At 46.7% G+C, this 12,656-nt stretch overlaps 1 protein-coding gene across 3 annotated transcripts in view; it reads right to left on the reverse strand.

Annotated features, from left to right (window-relative positions):
- DISC1 (DISC1 scaffold protein) overlaps positions 1-12,656 on the reverse strand; it is a 261,582-nt gene that overhangs the window by 128,080 nt on the left and 120,846 nt on the right. The window contains exons 9-10 of one of the 3 annotated variants that reach the window (XM_071219437.1): positions 12,014-12,202; positions 5,088-5,217 (exon numbers count right to left, since the gene is read on the reverse strand). In XM_071219437.1, coding sequence (XP_071075538.1) covers positions 5,156-5,217; positions 12,014-12,202 — 251 coding nt within the window. In that variant the 3' untranslated portion in view covers positions 5,088-5,155. Of the gene's footprint in view, positions 1-5,087; positions 5,218-6,555; positions 6,969-12,013; positions 12,203-12,656 lie in introns of those variants that run through there. The other 2 variants (XM_053913323.2, XM_053913325.2) reach the window with 2 other exon arrangements.

Raw genomic sequence — 12,656 nt, forward strand, 5'->3', positions numbered from 1 at the left:
AGTGTTAGCCTCTCCTAATTCAGAACCATCAGCTTGGGGAAGAAGAGAAAGAATAAAGGGGGAAAGAAGGAAGGGAGGGAGGGAGGAAAGAGGATTCATACATAGAAATATATTAGTATCTCAACCTAATTTGCAGGTCCCAAGCCAGATTGAGCAGCATTTTCCCGCTGTGACCACTCCTCCAACGTCATGCTTCAGGTTCCCAGAATTGCCTGAAGGTTCTAACGAAGACTCATCCCTGTACCAACGCCACAAGAAGCCCCACTCCCTGACTCACGGCCACCTCCTCGCCTCCTCCCCTTCCCTTCATCAGAGTCCTTACATGGAGAGTTAAATACAACGCTGTTCCCATACTGAATGCAGACCATCGATTTTTTAGCTAAGGCAGAAAAAAGACCACAAACTACATCTTGATGCCAAATTGCTCCGCCCGGTGTTTTAGGGGCCCTATCACTTCATGCTTCATGGATGGAAAAATGACCTCATGTACTTTGGTCACTGAGAATGCAGAGGGGAATTTGCTTTAGAAGTTTCCGTTTCTACGTCCATATTATATTGCCCAAGGCCAAATGACAGGCACGTGCCATGACTGGAAATGAGATGTAAACAGCCACCCTTTGGGGTAAGAAGTCCCGTGTCTTCCTCCGTGTTTGCACACACCTGCCCTGATGCACTTCACCCTGGCAGCCGTAAGCTGGTTTCTGGACCTACCAGAGCTTGGCAAGACGAGACGGCCTTCCTAATTGCCATCATGAGAACCACAATTGCAAGTGACTTTGAAACATATGGTAAACTTCATTATGCTAGAGTATAATAGCTTCTACTTTGGGGCTCATGATGAATATTAATGTCAGGGCTTCTGAGAAAAATGTGCTCCAAATTTCATATTGTACAAAATCCTTTCAATACCAGAGAGGGCGTTTACTTATAGTCTTCGGGCTTCTTCAGAGATGCTACTGAGTATTCCATTAAACGCGGCAAAGGGGAATGAATAATCATGGAACATTAAGGGAGGGGTAAGGATTGCCTTCTCGGTATCAAGCCAAGCCCCAGGCAGGACAAGAACAGAGACATCAACTGTAAATACGGGTAAAAGGACACACAGGATGTCCCCACAGGAGAGTCCGGGCGCGGGGGGGGGGGGGGGGGGGGGGGTCTGCAGCCAGAGGACATCCTGACCTAGAGCTCCAGGGAAGACACTCCTGGAGAGAGGAGGAGGCAGCTTCGCATCCTTCATCCACAGCCCGCAGGATTGTGGGAAGTCTAGAGGGTCGGAGAGAGAGGCCAGGGTGAAGCTGAGAAGGAATGTAGGGAGGAGGCACAAAGGTGGGGAAGGCTATGGGACATTCCAAAGGCGGAGGAAAGGAGCCAGACAAGAACGCAGAAGCTTCTAGGGAGCAGCAAAAAGCCGTGGGAACATGTGGTGGGAGCATCTCCTACCCAGTGACCGCAATGGGCAGGAAGGTGCTTTCGCAGAGCCCGAGTCCTAGTGATTTATCACAAGAACACAGAATCAGGGGAAAGCGATCTTTGACTTAACGCCCAACGCACTCACTGTCTATGGAGAGACGGGGAGCGAGCTGTCGCAAACCCAACCGCTCTCCGTGAAAACCTGGTGACAGTTTAAAAGGTCAGCAGGTCTGGCATTCTTCCAGGACAGGGATGCCCTTTATCTCCCCTGCTCTTTCACTCTCTCCCCGAGCTACGGCTTCGGCGGCCACGCGCCACCAACAGGCACTCTCCTCCAGGCCGGGGAATGGCGGCTGGTGTTGGAGGAAAAACATTCCTATGGGCAGGCACTGTTTCCCTAATGGGTCTATTGAATAAAATTGGGAATTTTTTTTTAAAAGGCCAAAGACAGTGAAGTGTTAAACATGCAGAAAAAGTAAGACGGTGGCTATGAAACCGCACACCCCCTCAGCTTCTGCATTTTAATGATGGTGAAATGTACATTACTGCCTTCCCAGCTTTATTATAAACTTGGCTTATTACAGTCCTAAGTGCAGCAGTCCCATCTGTCACAGGTGCTCGACAGGCCAGGCCTGACGAGCACTAACTCACGCAACCTTGAGTGAAGGTGGCCACGGGCCGCCTTTACTCAAGACCTGCCCGTGTTGTTGCCTCTTAAGTCATTTGTACCCTAATGTCTCAAGAAGTTTCAAACTCATTCTGAACTGTTATCTCAACATGTTATCATTATTTATAAAGAAGTTTTTCATGGCCCACTATTAATCGGGATGATTGGGTTAATTCACACACACACAAATGGGAACAAAAGATGACAACCATATTATATATAGAGGAAGAAACCAGCAAGTTCCGTCCTCCCCCAACTCCCACAAGATGAAAAACGACTTGGGCAATACTCAATGAAAAAACTTATAAAGGCACAAAACGTAGCACATTCAACCTCACGCAAAAGTGAGGCATGAATTACACATCCCTTTATTATTATTATTATTATTATTATTATATCGATAATTTTGTAAGAAATAACACCCAGTATTGGCAGTATCAATTAAATTGGCATTTAAAAGTCAATTTATAGCACGTACAAGCCATAGAGATGGTTATGCTCTTAGGCCCAGTAATTCCAGTCTGGCCCCTTTTATCGGAAAGGAATTCATAACGCGGCCATTAAATACATCAAAACAAGGGGCTAGTTACGTAAATCGCGGTAATACTGACTCTAGGGACATCATAAAGATCATGAATAATAAACTAGAATGCCATGTCGCAACAGGGAAACATAAGTGCATGGGGAGGAGTGTGGCCCTGGAGCCCGACGGGTCCAAGTCACCCCCAGCTCCTCACGGCCCACCCGCAGCTCTCCGAGCTCACGGAGCCCATTTCAGCGCCTGCAGAAGGGGGGAGCGCAAGCTGATCTCAACAGAACAGCTGTGAGGACTGAGTGATGTAATGCTTCCATCATTGTCACGTCAGGCTAAGGGCAGAGAGAAGAGGCACAGATGTGTCCACACTCTGCACACCCGTGTGTAAAAACCCACCCAGGCTCCAGGCACTGAGAAGCACGCTAAAAATGCAGCCGGGGGCTCTGTTGGGGAAGGTGTCCACTGGAGACTCTTTGTTCAGGTTTTAACATGGGTTTTATTCTTGCAATAAATGATAATGATCTTCTTTGTGGAATAAATTAAAAACTGGAAAAAAAACCCTACTAGAGTAAGTTCAGGAATTTTATGAGCTTCAACTTCAGAGGATGCTTGTATAATCTAAAGGCATATTTACTTAACCTCCAAATGTTGACACGTTCTCAGGATTCCAGAGCATGGGGGAATTTCAGAGTTTGGCGACCTTCTCTGAGCAGAGATGGAGCTTGGTATTCAGCTCCCTACTTTCCTCCGTCTCTGGGGGGAGGGAAATGGGGTTGGGTGAAGGGCAAACAGACATTTGCCGAACTGTAATTATCTGTCTGGCCAACACAATTGGGACATGAGGACCGAAGTCAAGTGCTGGGACAGAGGGCGTTAAAAACAAGTTCGAGGTTTCAGTCACATTGTCTGAGCGAGACCAGGCTTCCTTTCACTGCGCACCCTGAAGTCACAGAATAATTGCACTCGTCCTTTCTGAGGGGGGGGGGGGTAACGTAATATTTAGGGGCACGTAGGAAAAGAGAGGTGTTCAAAATAGGCTAAAATAACCAGAAGTTCAACATCATTTTGGCAAAGGAAAAGAGAATTTCAAAGTTTGGTTATAATGAAACCTGAAAGCAAAGTACACAATTCATCGTTAATGACTTACAAAGACTTTGGAAAGCATAGTGTCAAAATACAAATAAAATGGCACCCTATAACTCTGTGAGCATGTGAAAGACAAGCATAGGTGGTTGATGACGTTTTAGTGAGTCAAGGCAACAGATCGTGAAGCAGCTCTGGGTGGTTTCCGCTCGCCATGCTCTCAGCGTTAAATGCTCGTGCGCTGGCTCAGGACTGCCCACCCCCCGGTGAGCCAACCCTCCCCAACTATTTAAAATTCTGGGAAAAAGTGGGTGAGGCAGAATGGCCATCGCCAAATACAAAAGTATACTGGGCACCACCCCCACCCCTTGCCCCGGGCAGCTGAGCCGTCAGAACAAGAAACATTTATCATTATGCCTTCTCCTTCACAAGAGCTGAGAAAACCTGAAAAATCAAATTAACAACAAATGATGATCTCTCAAATACGTCGTGTCTCTCTTGGGTTGCCGAACATATGGCAGCTTCAAAGCAGAGGAAGTCCGCAGCAAAAATGGCAGGAAGTCATCATTCATGGCAATGCCAATGAGGAAAACAAGGTATTTCTTACAAAATTAATCGCTGAAAAAAACGGATGGCATTAAAGATGTCATAATTAACTGCAATAAAATAAATTCTGCAAAGCCTCACAAAATTGATCTCAAAAAAAAATTTGCCTTAATTCTTCAAAGGCCTGAATTACGGAATATTTTAAATGGTGTTTTATTTCAAGGTCAAAAATCCACTCGAAAGAAGCTTAGAAAGATGGCCATCATATTTTGCAAGTTGAATTTCTTGTAGCCAATAGGACAACATGTTAGTAAATTCTTCTAGGCAAACAGGGCTGGTAGAAATCCTCCACCGGAAACGCGGGAGAGCGTATCATTCTACTTATTCATGGTTGTATTTATAGGGCTACAAAGGGAAGCACTGACATTTAAGCACTTCAGAACAGGAAGCAGAACTATCAACAGGCCTTTGGAAAAAAATCAGAAAGTTATTTAAAGCTAACAAATGTATACCCAATCCAATTGCCGTAGTTCAACTTCTTTCTCATTTGGTGTAGCATGCTGAGCCCCTCTCGGTCACCCTTCAACGATAAAGGATTTGGGATTTAACAGAACAAAGATGTGATGATGGAAAGGGTGCTGGAACCTGCTGTCGAGGTAAGTGCTCCATCTGGTGTAATAAAATCGCAGGGAGCGGATTATCATTTCAGGCATCAAATGTAAAGAGTGTACTTAGAAATTTCAAAAGAGAATAAAACCTCTCCTTTCAGGACCCCAAACATCGATAAAGATGATTGTTCGTGGGCTGCAGTCAGGGCTGAGGGACAAAAAGGAAAGTAATCGACACCTGCCACTGAAGAGGAAGTGACAGCACAGGGGACTCACTCCTTCCGTTCGGAGAACACACTCAATCCATTATAGCTGTCGCCAGTCTCTCTGCGCAGCGCGAGGGCCCGAGACTCGGGCCGGGCATCTACCTACAATAAAGCGCAAAGGGAGAAGAAACCCTAAAACAACGCTTTTTAACCCTATGAGGATCGACGTAAGAGATAATATGAATAAGGGCGTTGAGTTCTACCAGTTCCAGTTAAGTTCTAATAATCATAATAATACTGATCCATTTCCAAATCACAACAACATAATGCTGAAGTGCTTGAACGAGAGGGTACCGCTGTCCCCCGGGAACGCCTGAAAACAGGGGACGGAGGAGGAACTGCTCAAAATCCACTGATTCGGGGGTGAAACGCTCTGCAGCACATGCTACAGTCCCCCCCACAACTGAGCCTCTCCCCCAACCTCGGTACGTGGGCTGTCCTCTAAAAATCACGCAGGCCCAATTACCACCATTCTCGGCTCAATCTCCAGGAGGCTGTGCATGAGTGTGTGTGTGTGTGTGTGTGTGTGAGCACGCGCACACACCAATGCTATCAAAAGCCCCGCGTCCAAAGGAAATGCAGAAAGCCTGGCACAGACACTGCTTGCTTGCCGAGAACGGTCTACAAAGCAGACCATCGTCGGATACTTGAGAGTTGCCTGAGCCTTCCCTGTTACACAGAATTAAGTTCCCATCCCAAACGAGCCTGTCAAAACTGCCCCCTGCAACTGGGTAGGAAATCCAATTCAAATGCTCCCTGCGTTCCCACCCAGCGGCTATGTGACGGAAGTTCCCGTAAGGAAGCACAGAAAGCAAATAGAGAAGTGACGAGAGCAAGGACTTCTAAGTAACGGAATGGGTGAAAATAGGGGGCGGAGATCAGAAAGAGCTGAGAGTGAGAAAAAACGAACAAAGTTGGACAGAATCGTGGGAATTCGAGATCAGAGGGAACTAGATAAAGTGGTGACCCAGCAGCCTCAGGGACGGTCTGGTTAGTTCTGGACCAGGAAGTCCTCACAGGGTGCCTGGCACATTGTAAGTGCTCCGTAAATACCTACTGAAATGACGGCTGGAGGGATGAAGAAGAAAACATAGAGATCTGGTTCTGCTGCGTCTTAATGTAGCAACTGAAGCAGAGAAACTTCAGTGACTTACTGAAGATCACTCATTCATCAAACCTCACATGTGCCAGGTGCTGCGCAGATGGGCAAACAACAGACCGAAGCTGAACCGGGGCCTCCTGCATCCTACGGAGGCTTTTGACACTGTTGTGGAGATGCCTCGCAAAAGAACTCTCGCAATTATTTAAGAAAAGAGGAAGAAAGTGAATTGCAAATGTCAGGCTCAGAAACTCACAGGCAAAGGAGGCTGAGAAGAAATGACCGTACTCACAGTGGTACAAGGATACATTTGGAAAGAAACACCATGGAGAGAAATTAAAAATGCAGATAGGTATTTAACTGGGATCCTAATAAAATAATAAATCAAAGACTCAAAGCTGAGATGTGAAACCTTAGCGGACAAGAAAAGATTCTGAACTTTTTCTTAAGTTTTCCATTTGCATTACATGCATCTTTAATGTACCCAGAGGTTTCCAGTTTAGAAAGGCAGGCAAAAACGGTTCCCACACAACATCTCAGGTGCCCACACACAGCACCCGCAGCACACGTCTGGTTCCAAGACAAAGGCTTTGGTCCTCCGTCCTCAAGAGCTCTGTCACCCTTCTGGCCCACGCAGCCAAGGTGTCCACAACGCAGGGCTTCATCAAAGCTCGAAGGAAAGAAGTGACATCAGTGAGCCTGCGGAATATGACCTCCAGCCATCCTTCGGGTTCTTGCATCTCATCTTCGAATCCTGTCACATGTCACAGGAAGACTCTGTATTTAAACCGAATTAATTAGCCCCAGCTCATACCAGGCCACTCCTATGGTGTGATATGTTAACATAATCTTCTTAAACTTTGGGCAAACTTTGAATGGCTCTTTTAAGAACCTGCTGAGCCCTGGCCTGTGCGGCTCAGTTGGTTGGAGCGTCGTCCCATAAACCAAAAGGGCACAGGTTCAATCCCTGATCAGGGCACATGCCCAGGTTGCGGGTTTGGTCCGTGAGAGGCAACCTACCAATGCTTCTCTCCCCCTCTCACCCTCCCTTCCCCTCTCTCGAAAATTAAGAAGCATGTCCTCAGGTGAAGGTTTTTAAAGATCTGCTGAAAAACTACATTTTTTGTGGAAAATAAAATACATACCCACAGATCTGAAGTTGGTGTTTCAGCCTATCCATCCCGAACCTTTTCTTTGAAAGCATCCCCTAACTTCCCACCCCCCCCCGAGATGGCTGGTAACAGACACAGGAAAAGCACATTTGCATTTGTTATAAATCTGTTCATGAGGACCTTCTACAGTGCTCTCAAAAAAAATTGTCTAAGAATTCCTGAAAACCCTGTGCATTAAGTTGCTTTCAGGAAGGACAGGTGTGGCTTTACCTGCCTCTGTGTTCTGGCCTCTGGGAAGCTCACCATTACATCATATTCTCAACCAGCATAATTAACACTTGTCATTAGCATTGTCTTCTGTCCTGACATTTACATTTTATTTTTCTTTGTTAATTTTGTTGTTTATATATCATATGTGTGTGTGTGTGTATTTTTTCCCAGTTCTCTGGTTCCTCCACCCACAAAAAAAGACACCAGAAGATTTTATTTTTATGGTCTAATTTTCCTGGAAATCACTTTTAAATACATCTGATAAATGTGGAAAGAGATCAGTGCCTAGATATGCGAAACTTGTAACATACAAGATCTCCTAACCAAAAGCCTTTTCTTACTAGGTGTGAGGCGGCTTCCCAAAGAAGTTTCACCTGTGGAATTCATAATTAAAGACACTAATGTCTCATACTTTAGGACACCACCCTCACTTTTATTAGCTATTTCAAGCTCAAAAATTACGAAGTCATCCAAAAATAAGAGCAGGATTGTGTCGGCTGTGGACATGTGGTCTTTCTAATCTAAAGCAAGAGGCGGCTGCTAACCCTAAACCATAACTTACAAGTCAAGTCCTCTCCAACTTGATTATTCCTGAACCCCTGCCACTCCCTCCTCACTCAGCAGAAGGCAAATGAATTTAAGCTGGACACAGCCAGCCATCGCTCCCAGAAAAGAAGAAATCCTCCCATTTGACACTTGCATGGAAAATTCCTCAATGTTTCTTAAGCATCTTCTGCTGGGTTCCTTCCTGACAGCTCACTGGGCCACCGACTCAGCCGGGGTTTTGAGCTACACCCACAGTATTTTCCTAGAAGGGCAGCAGGCAGAAAGTGGGGAAACGCATTAACATGCTAACGACGTCCTATTTAAAATTCCAGCCCTGATTATTCTGTGATTAAATCTCTCCCCGTGACGTCTGCTTCCTCTGTATCTGAGTTACAGCGTGAAATCAACAACGTTAGCAAAGTACAATACAGATTACCAACAAGGGAGGGGAACCGGGCAAACTCAGGGCTGTCTTCTCTCTGCAAAGCAGATGCCGCAAACTGAAAAAGTTACTTTTTTCATCCCGCCCTCCCTTAAAAAAAAAAAAAAGCGTTGAAATCCACAATAATTAAAGGTTTACAGTTAATTTCCATAAGCATTCCGGGGTTGAAAGATAGATTGAGCTTTTGACTCTATTTCAACGCACTTAAAATTGCTCAGAATTCATACGCGTCCTCCCGCGGTCTCAAGAGCGGCTGATAGGGATTAAAGCAAAGCCCTTCCTCCCTGATTCAGAGACAGGTACCGCTGTGACACAGGTCAGTGGATCCAGTGACCACCTCTGTGTCCCTTTGCCCGTGAGCGCCCTGGCCTGTTTCAGTCCCTGCCATCCCACTGTTCTGCCTGCTGCACCCTGATCTGAATGTCCGCCTCAGATGACCCAAGCATCTTCCATGAAAGACTACCAAACGTATCGCCGCTCTCGTGAGGTTGGAAAATATATCTTTGGAATTTTTTTAAAGAGACCCAAGGTGTGGGTCTGTAATTAAAAATGAAAGAGTATCTGGCCCCAGCAAACAAATATTTGTGGTACACTCACCGTGTCTGAAGACACCACCACAGACGCCACAGTGACGGCCCCAATGAAACGTAAGAACAGAGCTCTGACCTCAAAGGACTTACAACCCAGCAGGGGTCACAAGATGTGACACACTGACCCAAAGCAAGTCCATCTGCGTGCGAGGAGTCATCACACACACACACACACACACACGTCCCGCCACTAAGGCTGCTCCCGGCACACCCGAGTTATGCTGCAAAACACCTAGGACTGCGACGGCCCCCTCTGACATAGAAACACAGCCCCCGGCTGGACTTGGACATCCAGGAGACGGGGCCGGCCGTCTCGCCCAAACGTCATAGGTTGAGGGGCGCAGATGAACAAAACAGAAGAGTCTGGGGCCCTGGCCTTCCTGGAGTTGCACGTCCACCCCTGAACTGCCTTTTTCTCCCAAAAGCTGCATTCTGCAGCCATTGCTGGAAATCAAAATATGTTTTTAAGCCCTCGACATAGAGCTTATTTCCCAAATAGTCTTATTTCAAAACGTTTTGTCTAAGATTACAAAGAGTCAGCTCAGTCATGGCCGGTGTGGCTGAGTGGACTGAGTGCCAGTCTGTGAACCAAAGGATCGTCGGTTTGATTCCCAGTCAGGGCACGTGCCTGGGTTGTGGTCCAGGTCCCCAGTAGGGGGCGCATGAGAGGCAACCACACATGGATGTTTCTCTCCCTCTCTTTCTCCTCGCCTTCCCCTCTGTCTAAAAATAAATAAATAAATAAAATCTTTTTTAAAAAAAGAGTCAGCTCCTGGAACACAAATATCTAGGCCTACTATTCCTTTGTATTTGCTCCACATTTAAACTCGAGAGCTCCCTCGGAACGTTCAGCTCTCAAAACCCACCAAAGAACAGCAGATGGACTGTGGCCTAGTTTTACTGCATTTTCCTAGATAAAAGCTTCACCTCACGAAGGAATTCATTATTTATTTACTTATCTCTTGGTCCCCCACACTGTCTCCAACCGAGGGTTATTCATTTGGCTCACCCCCAGCCAAGTCCCCTCAGACTGCTTAAAAATTAGCTCCAGGCAAAAGCGTCGGGCAAGGGAAGCTGATCCAGCAGAATCCAGGCACCGGACCCAGCACGCCTTCCCAACAGTAATGAGCCATCTGCAATTTAGAGCCCTCCGCGCTAACGACCTCTCGTTCCATTTATTTATGTTTTATTCATCATTTTCCAAATACTTGGTGAAGTGACAATGATGAGATTCAAACAACACCGTACAGCTCTTCTTTTAAAGCAAAGAGATATTAATGGCTTTCAAGAGCTCAACGGTTCAAATGGAAATGTTGCCGTACTAAATTTGTCTAAATTTGTTCACATCTTCTTTATTCTCAGATACAGTAGACTCCTCACTTTGTGCCAAAACTGGCGTGGTGAGAGCATGTGAAATGTCGTAGGTTTCACTGTTTATCCAATTTTTACGAGTCGGGAGCAAGAATGTATTTAAAATACACAATGCTCATTTCTGTCCTAACTTAAAACCACACTGTTACATCTCGGGGGCAGTGCGCTGCTGTTCCTCAGCACTAGCGTATATATACGCCAAGGCTCGAATTACAGTCTCTCCTCACGTATTTGGCAAAAACAAGGCTGGGGGGGAAAGTGGGAAAAAAAAAGAACCTCTGAATTGCACCAATGTAGGGGTTTCCATAGCTAAAAAGACAAGATAACATTAAACCCCCTAACTCCACGAAGAAACCTCTATAAAATTTAGCAAGCCTTTCAGACTAACTTTATTCCTAGTAAAACGTCACATCTAATTTCGGCTAGCCGATTTCAAAGCTAGCTACCTACTTCTGATGCGATAAGCGTCCTTTGTAAATACAGTCACTATTAGTGCATGTGCCTTCCACCCTCCTGGGAAACCACACTTACGTAGGGACCACGATGTGCTGAGTGTGACCTCTGCCCTCCAGACACCCAGAGCTCCCAAGGGAAATGTAAGTGCGCACGCACCCCCTTTGTAAGTTACTGCAGTTAACCTATGCCGCTTTATCAAACTATATGACGGGCATTATTCTCCTCCTTTTGCTGGTAAAGAAACAGGTTCCAGCATCTAATATATTTTAAATCTGGATTTGCTTCACATGATTTCATTCTGCACATTAGAAATCACCATAACTTCGCTGTTTTTTAAGAAGTAAGTTTTTCACTTAATTTGGACTGAACTGGCGTCTTCTGAGACTATCCCTCAGGGAGCAAACCTCAAGATGCCCTCAGTCACTCTTAATAAGGGCAGCAGGTTAGGGACAGGAGGACACGAACCACCCCCTCCCGACAGGCAGCCACTTTGGCTAAGGCTGCCCTGGCGCCTCCTACATCATCCCTCTGGGGAAAGAAGCTCCCAGAAAAGCTCCCACAGAGAAGAGGCACTTCACGGTCTTTTCTCGGTGCTCTCACCATCAGCCTGCTCTCGTCCGCGACTGTGTTGAGCCAGAAAACAGAGCCAAGGGACAAAAGGAAGATGACTGTCAAACTGAGAAAATTCTCAAGGCCTGTGCCAAGGGAGAGATTGCTCCAAATAATCACAAGGCCATTAGCAAATCCAGGGAGAGGAGGGGGAAGAAGACAGAAAAAAAGGACAAAGGACGTCACATGTGATGCAAAACAAAAGCTGCCAAGAAATTCTACTCCATTTGCCAAGGCTCCTGCCGGGGAAAAAAAAAAAATCATCCAGAAGTGTGGTGGGCTCCAGGCTGCCCTGCACGACACGTCCACGTGATGTCCACGTGAAGCCCAGAGGGACCTGCCTGGCCGAGCCACACGACAAATCTCATACATATGTCACCAGGCAACACTTGTGACTTCTTACCGTGGGCCGTTTTCCCATGGTCCAGGTCCCTCCGCAGCCGGCTGTAATCTTCTCGAACACTCCCCAGCTTCCGGAGGTTCCTGGAGCTCAGCACCGACAGCTGGTGGAGGAGTCCCTCCAGCCCTTCCCTCTCGGAGGTCAAGGATCTGATCTCCTCTGCGAGCTCCTTAGCTGTCCCGAAGTGGCTGCCTGCAGCGCGGTGCAGAGAAAGGGAGGGAAAACAAGTTTGCAGCACCCCCACGCGTGGAAGGTTCAGCAACAGCCAACGTGCACGAACAGTGGGTAAGGGGGTGAATTTGCAAGGGCAGTCTTCTGCGGGGGAGGCTGGACAGGCTCTGACCGTCCTCCTTGAGCTGGAAGCACCACCAGCCTCTTTACCGCCTTATTCTTCTTAGGTCTGTTTTTGAGGGTTCCGTTGGCCAATTCATGTCCCAGCGAACCCCAGGGAAGCCCCGTGGTATCAGGACATTCAGATATTCAAACGTCAAAGAGGTAAAATGCTACTGTCAGATGGAAAGGGACTGGGCCGTGCCGTTAGGCAAGACCGAAAGTCAAATCCCGGTCCCCCTGTTACTCTGAATGGCACGCTACATGGCCCTGAGCAAAGAACGTATCATACATAATTTCCGGGCAAACTCCTTAT

The sequence above is a fragment of the Desmodus rotundus genome, chromosome 10, assembly GCF_022682495.2.
Source record: "Desmodus rotundus isolate HL8 chromosome 10, HLdesRot8A.1, whole genome shotgun sequence".
Classification (NCBI taxonomy): domain Eukaryota; kingdom Metazoa; phylum Chordata; class Mammalia; order Chiroptera; family Phyllostomidae; genus Desmodus; species Desmodus rotundus.